Here is a 15,892-nt window from a genome sequence, read left to right on the forward strand (position 1 = left end):
GTACTGACTAACACCTTGTATGCTGCCTAATGCTATGTAAGCTATAGTGGTGGTCATGTTCATGTTATGCTAAACCATTGTTTACTGAGATGTGGACAAGCAAGAACAAGCCACAGCATGTCTCAAGCTCACATGCACCTACACTTCCATTTCTCAATTCCAGGTTGACAACTTCAGCAGAAGTGAATTTCAGTTTTCCTGAATCTCAGCTTGTCTACAGTAGTTTATTCCCAGCTATGGCCAGTTTCCAAAACTGAAATTAGGTATTTTGAGGGATAACCTATGAACCCTGTTCCACATTACAAAGAAAGCCCAAAGTGAGTGAAACTGAAAGTAAACACTGCTGAAGACCTCCTCCCAGGAAGGGAAGGAGGTGTACAGGAAGCGGAGGAAGCTGAGCGTTCATGAGTCTGAGGTTTGCTACAGATCCTTCCTGCTCCTGAATGTTTGCTAAACCATGGTTTACTGTGACATGTGAATGCAACATTTTATGAATGAAATAAATGTTCGTGTTGTACTCGAACGGTCCGTTATGTTCCTCACAAACCTCTGGGAGGAAGGTTTTCCACGGGAATTATTTTCTTAACAGACAACCTTAAAAGGCTCCAGAGTTTTATGTGCTGGCATTGTGTTTTAGCATTACACTGGAAGTGCAGAAGGAAGTACTAACAAATGTAGTCATGACAATACAGTGGTACCTCGGGTTACGAACTTAATTCGTTCCGGAGGTGTGTTCTTAACCTGAGACGCACTTTCACTAATGGAGCCTCCCTGAACACAGCATTTATTCTAATTAGTAACTATAGACAATGACTAAAGACTAGATGGATGAACTACCATTATGCAACAGCTTTTTGAAGCTAAATAAATTTTACTTTTTTAAAATACAGATTTTCATTTCCATTACACTTGAAAGTACAGTCCGCATATCACACACTGTCTACTGCACACATGCAGACACTCATGCATCTCACAACTACTCACAGAAACACGAACACTTCAAATATTTCTCTCTCCCTCTCTCTCACAGACCACATTCATAAATTCTCATTCCTTCCCTCTGTTGCATACACACCACACATAGATCTCTCCACATGGGCACCTGCAAGAATTTTTCAGTGGGCAAAGCAAAACACTGAAAAGATAGAACAAGTTAATTTTTCACACAAATGTGAAGTGGTTCTACAGAAGAGTCCAGTCTTTCCCTGTTGATTTTTCTTTCCTTCAGTGAGACAGAGATTATGCATTGTGATGTTAAAATCACACGGTTGTATCTTATGGTGTCACATCTACTGGTTGAAGCATCTGCTTTTCAATAAGTCTTCTAAAATCTTTATCCCAGTTGGCAGCTGGATTTGAATTGTTTTTATGTATGTATTGTTGTTTTAAAACTATTTCTATATTTATAGTTTTTTAAATTAGTTTTTATTGCAATTGTTTTTAATTGTTTTTATATAGGTAACAGTTTTATACATGTCATTATATTGCTTAGAGTTGCTGAAATGTGTCTCTCCCCCCTCCCATTCCATTGAAAGATGCTTCCTGCCAGTGGATACCACAACTGGATACCAATCACTGATTTTATCTTGCCAAATTGAAGTCTCTTTTCTCTGCAAAATGTATCATAATAACACAAGAATTGCCACACTGCATCATACTGATGCTTCATCTAGTTCACCATTCTCTGAATACAGTTACCAGAAATACACTTCATGAGATCAGGATGGTGGCTAAGCTAGACTACCACTTGCTGCTGAGTCAGCTGCTGACCCTGAGTCAGCAGCTGTATTTTATATAAATGTTCTTAAGTGTTTTTGATTATTCTGGCAAGAATTCACTGACAGACGGTTCCTAATGATTTTTTAAAAAAAGCTATTTATGCTCATATTCAAGCTGCAGCGATTACTACTAATAGTAAACATTTATACTGTATAGTACTTTAGTTTTCCCCTGCACTTTATAAACTTAATTGGGTTCAAAATTAGTAAGCCACAATGGACCTGTGTCAAATCCAAGTCAAGATCTCTGTACAGCAGGTCTCAAAATACATCATTCTTTTTCTTGTATGATCCAATAAATGTGGGGCCCTCAGTCATTTCATGGTCAAGCAAGTCTTGAACACAATTATTCTAGTATTCATAATACATACCGTATATACTAAAAAAGGATTTTTGCCATCTTAGATTGACAGTAAAAAAAAAAATTAAACTTGGCAAATAAATTAATATAATAGTTGAACAAAAAGAATGTCAGAACAGACATCCTCACTTAACCTTTGATTTCCCATTTTGAAGATTGTAGCTTATGAATAAAATTAAAATCAGCTACTGTGATTTTTTTTTTCAAGTTCCCAGTCTACAACTTACTAAATAAGGCATGAAATAAATACATAGCTAAGTTGGAGTCTTCAATAATCCCTGGTGGAATCAGATACATTCTGGCTGATCTCTTTGTCTTGTAAAGATGGAAACTGGACTCCAATATTATGTCAGATGGGGAATGGGTAGAGAAGGAAAACATCCTATGAGACTTACAGAGCTATTCTATTCTATTCTATTCTATTCTATTCTATTCTATTCTATTCTATTCTATTCTATTCTACTGTTGCTTTGAGAAAAAGTTCACAACAGAATCCCAGACACTGTCCTTTGGCAATGTAATATTGTAACGTACCCTTAGGCCATTCTCTAAAGTATTGCTATATTTTGTTCAGGGGACGCAGGTGGCGCTGTGGGTTAAAGCCTCAGCGCCTAGGGCTTGCCGATCGAAAGGTCGGCGGTTCGAATCCCTGCGGCGGGGTGCGCTCCCGCTGCTCGGTCCCAGCGCCTGCCAACCTAGCAGTTCGAAAGCACCTCCGGGTGCAAGTAGATAAATAGGGACCGCTTACCAGCGGGAAGGTAAACGGTGTTTCCGTGTGCGGCTCTGGCTCGCCAGAGCAGCGATGTCACGCTGGCCACGTGACCCGGAAGTGTCTCCGGACAGCGCTGGCCCCTGGCCTCTTAAGTGAGATGGGCGCACAACCCCAGAGTCTGTCAAGACTGGCCCGTACGGGCAGGGGTACCTTTACCTTTTTATATTTTGTTCCTCCCCTTGTCCCACTTCATTCAGTTCAATATAGAATGCCTCGGCTAACACCTAGTTCCTTTACTGCTATATTCATGACACTTCTCTCATTATGTCTTTGAACTATGTTTTGTCTTCCAATGAAAGTCAAGTTCTAATCCTTCAAGCTTCTAATCTTTCTTATCATATCTCTTTTGACCAATTCACTATTATACTCTTAATGAGGCACCACTTGTACAGAAACTTCAGAGTGCCTATGCTGGCACCCAGTTCTGCTAGTACAAGGATGTCTGTAGCTGAAACGTTGTCTGCCAGATTGCTTCTTTCCCACTTATTATCAAACTGGGAACTATGGTCCATACACCCTGAAAAGCTAACTGCACAAAAATGGAAAGTATTTTCCTGCTTCTAGTTTAGCTCTATTTTTGTCCATGTCCTCAATACTAATCACAGCTTGTTCTCTCTAACAAGGAAAAGCTGGGACTTCTTTGAAGGTGAGTGGGTGGCAGTGTCAATCTGTAAGGAGGATAGACTAGAAGGAGTTCTTCAACCACAAGAAAGGAAAGAGACAGAGGCAAATCGCTAATTCTATACACTAACCTCTTAAAGAGACAACAATGTACAGAATATTATTTATGTTTACACTAGTATGGGAACTGGAAGTCACTGGAAGCACAAAGAGGCTTCCCTTTAGGAGCAAGCCTGTGAAATCGCTCCTATGTTTTCCCTTATTCTGTGTCTCCCACATTCTCTAATTTGTGCAAGTTAATTTGATATGAATCAACTGTCTTTATTCTCTTTTGCCATGGAGCTGCCTTCCTCTATAAATAGCATTAAGCTACCTCCTTGGAATCCTTTGTATCACCAAAACTTTCCTGAGCCACTCTAGTTTCATTTTTTCCTGCTACTGAGTTAACTCTTCATCCTGTCTATGCAATTTTTACTTGCTGGATAATGCGGCCTTATTCTGTCATCAAGCAATCTCTACATTTGCTACATTTGTCAACAGAAGTAATTTAATATTTTTATTCCTGTTAACTCATTGTATACATTTACAATTGGTATTTACAACAGTTCACATTCTGTTCCTACACTGGAAAGGAGTCTGTAGTGGTGCATGAAAAAAGGTATATCATTAACTAAGTTAAGAACTGGTTGAAAACCACTCTTAAGTTGTTGATTTAAGAAAACCAAGACAAAATGAAAGAGAAGAACAGAAGAGTAGCACTGCTGGATCAGGCCCCTGTCCTATCTAGTCCAGCAACCTTGTCTCACAATGGCCAACCAGATGCTTGTGGGAAGCCATCTTAGCTGTGAGTCCTGGAACATCTGCTCCCTGCCTTGCAGGCCTTTTCCCACCTGACCTGGGAAGACAGGACCCTGACTGACTCCAGCAATAAAAACCGAGGTTGCTGAGCAGATTGTCGGGTTGGGGTACTGTTTGAGGGGGGCATGTTGCTGTTGTTTTTGTTGACACTAATTCATTTGTATTTTTTATTTTTAGAACTTGTTATGATTTATTTGGCATTTTTGTGTGTTTTATTTATTGTAATTATGTAATTTTTTTCATGTTGTAATCCACCTTGAGCATGGTTTTAACCATGGAGGTAGACTCCACCGTGGGAGCAGGGCCAGGGTGGGAGAGTGCTAGAGTTCTGTCTAGTCCTGTTACATGGGATCAATTCCAATCTGTTACCTCCGAGGATGTGGACAGGCTGCTTGGACAAGTGAAACCGACCACCTGTCTCCTTGATCCTTGCCCATCCTGGCTGATAAAAGCGAGCCGGGAAGGGCTGGGCGATGGGCTCTGTGGGGTGGTGAATGCTTCCCTCTGTGAGGGAGCCTTCCCAGACCTGCTGAAAGAGGCGGTCATTAAACCGCTTCTTAAAAAAACATCTTTAGACCCAGCCAATTTGGCCAACTATCGCCCAGTCTCAAATTTACCATTCTTGGGCAAGGTGATTGAGCGGGTGGTTGCCAAACAGCTCCAAGCATGCCTGGAGGATGCGGACCATTTGGATCCCTTCCAGTCGGGATTCAGGCCTCACCATGGGACTGAAACTGCCTTGGTCGTGCTGGTTGATGATCTCCGGCAGGCTAGGGACAAAGGTGAGAGCTGTTTCCTAGTTCTGCTGGATCTCTCAGCGGCCTTTGACACCATCGACCATAACATCCTTCTGGACCGTCTTGAGGGGCTGGGAGCTGGGGGCACTGTTATACGGTGGTTCCGCTCCTTTCTCCAGGGCCGTGTCCAGAAAGGGGTGGTGGGGGATGGGTGTTCAGACCCCTGGGCTCTCACTTGTAAGATGCCTCAGGGTTCCGTCCTCTCCCCCATGCTTTTTAATATCTATATGAAGCCGCTGGGAGGGATCATCAGGGGGTTTGGGCTGGGTGTTCATCAGCATGCAGATGACACCCAGCTCTACCTCTCCTTTAAATCAGAACCAGTGAAGGCGGTGTGTGAGTGCCTGGGGGCTGTTGGAGGATGGATGGCGGCTAACAGATTGAGGTTGAATCCTGACAAGACAGAAGTCCTGTTTTGGGGGGGCAGGGGGCGGCGGGTGTGGGGGATTCCCTGGTCCTGAATGGGGTAACTGTGCCCCTGAAGGACCAGGTGCGCAGCCTGGGAGTCATTTTGGACTCACAGCTGTCCATGGAGGCACAGGTTAATTCTGTGTCAAGGGCAGCTGTCTACCAGCTCCACCTTGTATGCAGGCTAAGACCCTACCTGCCCGCGGACTGTCTTGCCAGAGTGGTGCATGCTCTAGTTATCTAGTAGCTTGGACTACTGCAACGCGCTTTACGTGGGGCTACCTTTGAAGGTGACCCGGAAACTGCAATTAATCCAGAATGCGGCAGCTAGACTGGTGACTGGGAGTGGCCGCCGGGACCACATAACACCGGTTCTGAGAGATCTGCATTGGCTCCCAGTACGTTTCCGAGCACAATTCAAAGTGTTGGTGCTGACCTTTAAAGCCCTAAACGGCCTTGGTCCTGTATACCTGAAGGAGCGTCTCCACCCCCATCGTTCAGCCCGGACACTGAGATCCAGTGCCGAGGGCCTTCTGGTGCTTCCCTCATTGCGAGAAGTAAGGTTACAGGGAACCAGGCAGAGGGCCTTCTCGGTAGTGGCGCCTGCCCTGTGGAACGCCCTCCCAGCAGATGTCAAAGCAATAAACAACTATTTTACTTTTAAAAGACAACTGAAGGCAGCCCTCTTTAGGGAAGTTTTTAATGTCTGATGATGTACTGTTTTTAATATTCAGTTGGAAGCCGCCCAGAGTGGCTGGGGAAACCCAGCCAGATGGGCGGGGTATAAATAAATTATTACTATTATTATTATTATTATTAACTATGGAAAAGCAGAATACAAAGAAAATAACTTATGGATGGAAGCCTGCAAACAGGAGCTGAGCAGAACAGCCCTCTCCCCTCCTACAGTTTCCAGTAAATGGTATTCAGAAGCATGTTGGAGGCAGAACATAGGCACCTTCGATAGCCTTTATCCCCATGAACTTGTCAAACCCTCTTCTAAAACCATCCAAATTGGTGGCCATCACTGCCTCTTGTAGGAGCAAATTAAATAGCTTAACTATATGCTGTTTGAGGAAATACCTCCTTTTGTCCAACGTTCAGCTTTACTGGATGTCAATGAGTTCTAGTATTATGTGAGAAACTTTTCTGTCTGCTTTCTCCATGCCATGCATAATTTTATTTAATATCATATCACCTCTTAGGCATCTCAAGGACTCCTATTTTGCAAAAACAGTCAAAAGTTTTTAAGAATTTGATTTACAATCAATATACCAATATTTGAGAGCTCCTTTTGAAATAAAGAAAACCCTGAGACACTGTCTCAGTCCCTTCTCAGCTGCCTACCAACTTATCAAAACAAGTTTGACAAGTGAGGTGTCAACAGGGGTGGAGTGGGGACATTTTCTGGCTTAATTCAGCAGAATCCATTTCAGCAGCTTTCCGGGTATGAAGCCATTAAAAAAAATGTTTATAGCTTTGTAACAGATAACACGCTTAAGATTTTTATCGGAGCACTTTAAAAGACTTATGGCCTTGTATTTTTCATCCACAGAGAACAACTGTTGAAGTCAATTGGAATCCTGGGTACCCTAAAAACATTTAAGACCCCTGTTGTTCTCCACAGCTAACATTTTGTAAACTAATAAAATATGACCTAAGTTTCTTCCTCACTAATGTAAGTATCTGTGCTCGGGGCCTACTGCCTCAAATATCACAAAACCCTACCACTGAAACTGTAGCTGAATTTCCAATCAATGCCTGTACTTGTGGGCAGTTTGCTAGAATCAATCAACAAAGATCTGTTCACTAAAAAGGTGAATATTTCCTTTTTCCATATGCTTTAGCTATCAACACACCCTTGTCCAAAAATGTTTAAGAACAAGCTATTCCATTCATTGAATGAAGGAGGGTTTTCAAATCTTTTAATTAGAAGGGGGCGGGGAGTCTGATCCGCTTGCAAAGAGCACCGTCTATTCACAGAAAGGAGGCAAATAAATATTTTACATGGTAGAATTCAAGAGCTATAGCTACACTGTGAGTATAGGTACAATCACAATCTGTTAAAACCCTCTTCACCCTCACTTCAAGCATTTAAGGAGACAAAAATACCTTGCGCATGCACACATCATCATACAACCACAGCTTGAAATGATAATAGCACACCACTAAAAGCAAGGCATTAAAATCAGCATCTTTAATTGAAGCGGAAACACAAGTAAGACTGGTCTGTCATACCTGGTGGTGAGAAGGGAATTCCAAAAATTGGGGACCACAACAGAAAAGGCTACCTTTGTTGCCGCAAGATGTACACCTGCAGCCACCAGAACCACCAGGAGGGCCTGATCTACAGATCTTATTGAATGGACAGACTAGTACTGTGTGAGAGAAGTGCTGTGAAAGGGGAGAGGAAAGTGAGCACTAAGGAAATCAGTGTATAGGCTGTACCATATATCCCTGCACCCGTGTTATAAACTCAGATATATAAGCTAGGTGCCAAACGCCACCTTAAACCTAGGTTGTGTCTACCACAACGGAATGTCTATTTGCCAGGGTGCTGGACTAAGATGAGCCTTGGGGTCACTTCCAACACCACAATTCTGATCCTATGACCTCAGCTACATTGCTTGGCTTGTAGCTTGCTCTTACAAGCATTTACTAGTCCCAGTATGCAAGAAGGAAAAACACACACAGTGGAAATAGAATTAATGATGGACTAAGGCAGGGTTTTTTTAAACTGGCTCGATGTCAGAAATCTCCACATAGTCACAATTAGATCCGCACCAATAGTAAAACGTGCCTGGTGCCCAGGGAATTTCTAACACTGCCCTGCAGTCATACAACTTACTGTATTCTATTATTCAGCATCAGGGTCACTGGCACCATAATGCAGGACAACATCAGAGGTTGTAGCTGGTTTTTTATGCAATCCCTGCCGTACTGCATGGCATGGTCAAAGCTGCCCTGGTGCAGCAGCCATTTTCTCCAGCTCCTTCCTTCCCAAGTGACTGATGTCACTTACACTGGTGGGCATCAAAGCTTTTGAGGGCTGTGACTCAAGAGCTAGACTTTTAAGACTGTAACCTATGTTGATGCCTCTAATTACACAATGAATTTCATTAGAACAGGAAATACGTAGTTTGCTATTTATATTTAGAAAAAATGTCTCCTGAGAAGCCACCCATGCTCATTTTCCCACTGCTGCAGTGATGGGGTGGCCTCTTAACAGATGTACAGAACATAGTTATATGCAAAGTTTAAAATGTAGGCTATGAATGGGCCAGTTCCTAAAGGTATTGTTTGGATGTTGTTTCTATAGAAATTGATAACATTTACTTTCACATAATGCACTGAGGATTATGATCAAAACATGGGTTTAAGTAGGGTCACACTGTGGAAGTTAAGAAAAGATCCCAGTAAGAGGCTAAAAAAGCTTTCCTTGAATAAAAAGGAGAAGAATTTTAATAATTGCACAGCTGTTGCTAAAAGGTGAATTCCACTGAAGGTTTAAAAACAAGCACCATATTAATAGTCTTGCAAACCTAATTAACTAATGTGGCTGCTCCACATGGTCGCAACTGGATCTTCATCAAAAAGCTGAGGCTGCTGAACAGACCCTTGGACTGGGGTATTGTTTGTGGGGTACTGTTGTTGTTGATATTACTTTTTTGTACATTTATTTTTAGACCTTAATATGATTTATGTGGCAACTGTTCAGTTTGGCTGTATGCTTTTTATGTGTTTTATTTATTGTTTGACTACTTTTGTTATATTTGTAATTATGTATCTTTTTCATGTTGCAAGCAGCTTTGAGTGTGGTTTTAACTATGGTGGCATACAAATAAAATGATGGATGGATGGATGAGAATAACCTGCACACTTTCACATACATACAGTATAGGATACAAAAACAGTAAATAGTTAACATAGTGAGTGATATTCAAATAAGTCATACTCTGAAACCAAAATTACTCCGAGTATCATTTAACTGGGCACCACCCACTGTAAAGAAAGGCTAGTGTTAAATCTTAAAAATTATCTCAGAAAAACTGGTCAGCTGGAGTAATAAATCTGTTTGCACAAACATAACTTCCTCTCATACGCCCTGCAGTTAACATTGGATTTAGTTCCCTGCATATATTTATGTTTTATATTTTTTCATCCTCTGTATATTAACAAAAGCACTTTATCAGAGACTAGACATGTAAAGCACTTCCTTAAGTTTAAATGTGGTGAGCTGTGTCTGTCTGTTCCAAGCACTTCAATTCAAGAAAAACACTGGTCAAACAGATTAAGAAAACAGTAACGAAGAAAGTTAATGTTTTTGTTTGTGCCCTGCTGAGGCGGAGGCTAAAATGATCTATGGGAATGCTTCCAGGTCTATGAACATAATTGTATTTTACTTTATGTCCCTCTGGAAAACAGTGGGTTTCTTAAAAACCAGCTCCTGTTTCCTTTAATATGAAGAACAGATATACAGCTTTAGCCAATGGTATGAATAGCAATACTATTTAACACAAGTCTTGCTTCCTATGGATTTTGGAGTTCCCTAAGGCCTTTTATACTGAAGAAGTTTTAATGGATATGATCTTACTGGTGCCAAGCTTTTCTGCATTAAGTGTGATCACATTGCATACTTGTTTCTTTACAGTCATAGTAAGTCATGCATCTTTTTTTGGTGAGCATAAGTTCAAAACCGAAATTTATCTATGTTATTCTGTTTTTCTTATAGAAGTATTTTAAATATCGAGACAGGATTTCCCTTTATATAGGAAGAAACAGTACTTCATGTAGTCAGCAGGCCAGGGACAACATGAACTTCGTGATGTTTGCAAAATAAGGTGGTCAGTATTTATCACTGTAATTTTAGAGGAAAACTACCATAACCTTTTTTGGACGTATGCTACGATAAGACTGCTTGCTTCAACTTAGGTTGCACATTAAAAAGGAATAAAGTAACTGAGGTGAATTGTTTAAAGTAAATTGTTAAGAGATCTTTAGTGCTTCCCTGTTCCCTCAGAGAATAATTATCAGTGTTCCCTTGGAAAAGCTAATTACTATTAAACCAGTTTAAATCTGGTATGGATAAAGCCCAAGTGAGTTACCTACCACGTCCACACCAAGTGTGCGAAAACAGACACAACATTCTCATTCCTCCAGGCTGTTCAAAGTCTAAGAAACAATGGACAGCACAACTTGCAGATATACAATGCACCCTTCCTTCTCATATAGCTGGTAAACTATGGCTTATGAAAGTGTTGAAAGACAAATGATGCTTTTTGGAGGGGGAAATGAGTTACTTATCACTTAAACCTGAGTCCATGGTCCTACACCAAATACACTGAATTGAAGCCTAATTTTCTATCTAAGAGGGGTGGGGGTCACAGTGAACAGTAACTTGACTTTTAAGGTCATGTAATAATAGTTACTCACATACAGTTAGCCTGAGGGTCTTCTGGCGGTTCCCTCACTGCGAGAAGTGAGGTTGCAAAGAACCAGTAAGATGCCCGCCCTGTGGCACATCCTCCCATCAGATGTCAAAGAAAGAAACAACTATCTGACTTTTAGAAGACATCTGAAGGCAACCCTGTTTAGGGAAGTATTTAATGTTTGATGTTTTATCATGTTTTTAATATTCTGTTGGGAGCCACCCAGATGGGCAGGGTATAAATAATAAAATTATTATTATTACTACTACTACTACTACTACTACTAATACTAATACTACAGCACATAAGCAGCTCACTCAGTGGGGTAGAGCCACAGCTATAACTTTTGGGTAGCAGCATCACCACCACAGGGGCAAGACAGCAGCAAGGTCGGGTATGAACAGTCATATTGACAGAACTAAATGCTTCCACCAGCGCATCCATACAGTTCCAACTTCACCAGTGCCTCACCCATCCAAGTACACAACAGCAGTACTGCTGCTAGGAGGTTATAACTGCAGCTCTACCCCACTGAGTGAGCAAATCCTCTTTCAACATGTTGTAACCATTTATAACTATTAACCAGACATCACGAACATTTCCAACTTATTGAGAAACACTACTTTTGCCTTGTAATTAGGAGTCTTTCTTCTGACAGTTCTGGACACTTAGCTGCCATCTAACTTTGTATTGGTTTGTGACCCTTTTCTTCAAGTAAGTCGTTTTGTTTTGCATCCTTGCATATGTACAGAAAAAGAAGAACTTCATTAATTTCCTAATTATAAGCTTGTCTGTAAGTAGATATAATTATATAGTGTGAAAGACATGTGAGATGAATGCCTAGTTTATACTACCTAGTGTAGTATAAATGATTTATTTAGTCAATTAATACTAATGTATTGATTTTTATAGCAACCAATTAAAATTTCACTTTTGTTCAGGAAATATGTGATTTGAGAAATGGCAAACTTGGATTTTACTTTCAGACAGCAACCAGTATGCTCAGATCTAAAATAAACTTAATATTATTCAGTCATACAATCCCTTACGTCTGATCTGTGGGTGAACAAATATCTGACAGAACTTTCACAGTCTGGAAAAACTTTGAATGACCATCTTGACACCACTCCTGTAAGCCAAGCCCCCAAAAGAATCTGAACCCAGGCCTTCACCTGTTGGACCACAGCAACTCTCATAAATTGTTAGACAACATACACGGGTGGCGCTGTGGGTAAAACCTCAGTGCCTAGGACTTGCCGATCGTATGGTTGGCGGTTCGAATCCCCGCGGTGGGGTGAGCTCCCGTCTTTCGGTCCCAGCTCCTGCCCACCTAGCAGTTCGAAAGCACCCCTAAGTGCAAGTAGATAAATAGGTACCACTTTATAGCGGGAAGGTAAACAGCGTTTCCGTGTGCTGCGCTGGTGCTGGCTCGCCAGAGCAGCTTCGTCACGCTGGCCACGTGACCTGGAAGTGTCTGCGGACAGCACTGGCTCTAGCGCACAACCCTAGAGTCGGGCACGACTGGCCCATACGGGTAGGGGTACCTTTACCTTTATACAAACAAGTTACATGAACTGCCATCTCTTTATGTGTAGTCTAAGTACAGTAAAAGCAAGCTTTTCCTAGAGCATTGTTGCACATTACAGTGTAGGCCCCTCCTTGTACAAAGAAACTTATGGTGCCACCACCAAGTTCCCTTTGCCATAGAGCTCAATAATATTAAGACATATGAATATATCTTCCACTGTCAAATACACATAATCCACTTAAATCAAGTATGCAGTAGAACCTGACAATTTAGGGCCATCATGTGTCTGCACTCCAAGGCAAATTGTTGGCTAGGACACCTAATAAAAATACAAACAAGGTCAATGGAATTTCAAAATCTGGAGTTACTCTAGCTACAAGTTTTAAGAAACGGCATGTTTTGGTTATGAACCTAGTTGTGGTGCTAATGGCATCCAAGAAAGGTGACAAATGAAGGGACAAAGCATTCAGACATTTAGGTACATGCTGTTGAGCCAGGGCTCCATTCCAATTAGCTATAACCATTTTAATGTTTACATCTTATATAAAGGTAAAGGGACCCCTGACCATTAGGTCCAGTCGTGACCGACTCTGGGGTCATCTTGCTTTATTGGCTGAGGGAGCCGGAGTGACTATGTCATGTGGCTAGCATGACTACGCCGCTTCAAGCAAACCAGAGCAGCGCACGGAAACGCCGTTTACCTTCCCGCTGGAGCGGTACCTATTTGTCTACTTGAACTTTGACGTGCTTTTGAACTGCTAGGTTGGCAGAAGTAGGGACCAAGCAATGGGAGCTCACCCTGTCCCGCCAACCTTCTGATCGGCAAGTCCTAGGCTCTGTGGTTTAACCCACAGCGCCACCCACGTATAGCTGCCTACTAAAAAGTGTTGAAGGACCACATCTCACTGGTTATACCACTAGTAAAGTTCTGCATTCAGAAGGTCCCAGGTCCAGTTCTTGGACTCTCCAGGGCAGGGCAGGGAGAAAAGCCCTTGTCTGAAATCCTGGAGAACTGCTGCCAGCCAGTGTAAACAATGCTGAACTAGACGGGCCAAAAGCAGCTTCCTCTCTTCCTAATATGCGTGGGTGGAACAAAACTAAATTTGGGGAGAAAAGGTTGCAGTCGGGCCCCACTTGTTTTAAACCAGCGGGCTTTGAGCATATACAGATTTCCACTGTGAACTTCTTTTTCCTCTCTCCCACCAGCCCCACTCCTACGCCCTGACAACAAGACACAAGAACACCCCAACGGGCACGTTGTTTGGTGCGGGCGAGAGGGTCACACACACAAAACAAAGAGGCAGGCAGACTAGCTGGGCCAAGGTCCCAGCCCTCGGCTTAAAACAAAACCCCGGCGGAAGAAGAAGTCGTCGTCTTCAGCCCTGCTGCTTTAAAACTGGCCAGACTGATGCCCGAAGAACAAAAATAAGCAGAATGAAAAAAGGGCTGTTTGGGGGTGGGCGCCTCTCGCTCACCCCCACCCCCCAGCGTTAAGGAAGAAAGGGCGGGGGGGGGGGTAAGCCAAGAAGGGGAGAAGGGGAAGACGAAAACAAAAACAAATCAAGCCTTTTTTCCTAAAAAGCAAACGGGGGGGGGGGGAGAGAGGAGAGATGAAGGCTGCCTGCTTTGTCTCTTGGCGCCCCTTTAATATAAGGCCAACGGGGGCGACAAAGGAAGCAATGGAGCCGGCTGGCTGGCTGGCTTCCTCGCCCCCTTCTCCTTCCTCCCCGAGGCTGGTACCTACCACAGCAGGAGGCGACGAGGAGCAGGAGCTGCGCTGACCTCCAAGCAAGGGACCCTTTTGCGCTCCAGCAAGGGGCCATAACACCGCCACGGGGGGGAGAGCGAGAAGAAAGAGCCGGAGTCGGGAGCCCCCGCGGCCACAATCCCCGCTGCGGGAGGAGGGCCCAAGCGCCGCCGCCGCCGCCGCCGCCTCGCCGGCCAAGACTCCCCGCCGGCCCCCTGGCTGCTCCCTCCCGCGTCGCTCTCTGCTCAGCCCGCCGCTGCTGTGGGAGCCATGGGCGGCTGAGGCGGCTGCTGAGGCGGCTGAGGCGACGACGACGACCGCCGGCCTCCGGCCTCCTCTGCTCTCCGGTCTCGGGCAGCGCTCTCCTCCGGCGGGCAGGAGGGGCTCCGCCGGCGCATCTGCGCATTAGAGAGCCGAGCCGCTCTCTCTCGCGCAGGAAAGCGGCTTCCCTGGGCGGGGAGGGAGCGAGGGAGACCCAGCCTCTCGCCCAGACGGAGGAGGAGGAGGAGGAGGAGGAGACTGAGCGGGCTTCGTCCTGGCCGCGCACTGAACCGCCTCACTTTCTCTCGGGGCTGCTGGCCGCTCGGTGACCCTTTAAACTCAAGGAGACAAAAGCAGCGGGAGTGGGGGAAGGATGTTTACTCCGAAGTAGCCCAAACACGGGCAGGGATCCTGCCCTGGCTGTTTATTCGGAGGTAAATCCCCATGGGGCGCTGGGGATGTTCCCCTCAGAGAGTTTGAGAGGGAGCACGCGCAGGGCTGCTGCTAGGCGATCCTAAAGTTATTAAAAGCAATGGCCTTCCGCAGTCCCAAGGGGCAGCATGTAAAGACAAGCCCGTGGTGGATCAGGCCCACGTAAGCCCGCTAGCCTGCAGCCATAAGAAGCCACAAGAAGCTCATGGGCAAAAAGCACCCCTTTCCCCACTTGCAACTGGTGTTCAGAGGCCCATTGCCTCCGATGCTGAAGGTAGAACATAAGTCATCCTGGCTAGCAGACTTGTCCTCCATCATTTATTTATTTCCATTTTTGACAGAGGAAAGGAAAATATGCAGCTTGAGTATTGAGGATAGAGATCCTCCTTCTCCAGTGAACTCACAGGCTCCAAAGCAATCCTGAGTTAACTCAGATGTCTCACTGAATTTATTTTGATTTACTGCCATGAAAGTCACTTCGCCCCCCGAGGCGCACTCTGGAAACAAGCAGATGCCAACAACTGCCATTGAAGCAAATGTGCATATAGAATTGCATTTCTTGTATGTGCACCAGTTCACATCTGATGTACACCAATGATGGAAAACACGCATGCCTCTTATTTTGATTCTGTTTGGCAAGGGACCACATATGATGCTACCTTCTTTTCTTTCCAGGATGCTGATACATTACAGCACTACAGAGTTAGAGTTGTGTTGTTTTGCCTCAGTGCAATTTTCAAGCCCTTGAATTTTCTGGGAGAGTTTTTTCTTCTTTTGGTAACGAATAATTTCTAGTTAATTACTGAAGTGGCTTAGGTAGCGTTCTCACAATGCAACATTATCAGCAGATGTTAATCCTTGTGCACTGTCATTTTGAATAGCAACATTAATACACTGGGA

General features: G+C 43.7%; 1 protein-coding gene across 1 annotated transcript in view; it reads right to left on the reverse strand.

Annotated features, from left to right (window-relative positions):
- Window positions 1–14,777, reverse strand: part of LRP12 (LDL receptor related protein 12) — a 35,814-nt gene extending 21,037 nt beyond the window's left edge. The window contains exon 1 of the mRNA XM_079984212.1: window positions 14,297–14,777. Coding sequence (XP_079840338.1) covers window positions 14,297–14,705 — 409 coding nt within the window. The 5' untranslated portion in view covers window positions 14,706–14,777. The remainder of the gene's footprint in view (window positions 1–14,296) is intronic.
- Window positions 14,778–15,892: the final 1,115 nt, after the last annotated feature.

The sequence above is a fragment of the Podarcis cretensis genome, assembly GCF_951804945.1.
Source record: "Podarcis cretensis genome assembly, chromosome: 7".
NCBI classification, from domain to species: Eukaryota; Metazoa; Chordata; class Lepidosauria; order Squamata; family Lacertidae; genus Podarcis; species Podarcis cretensis.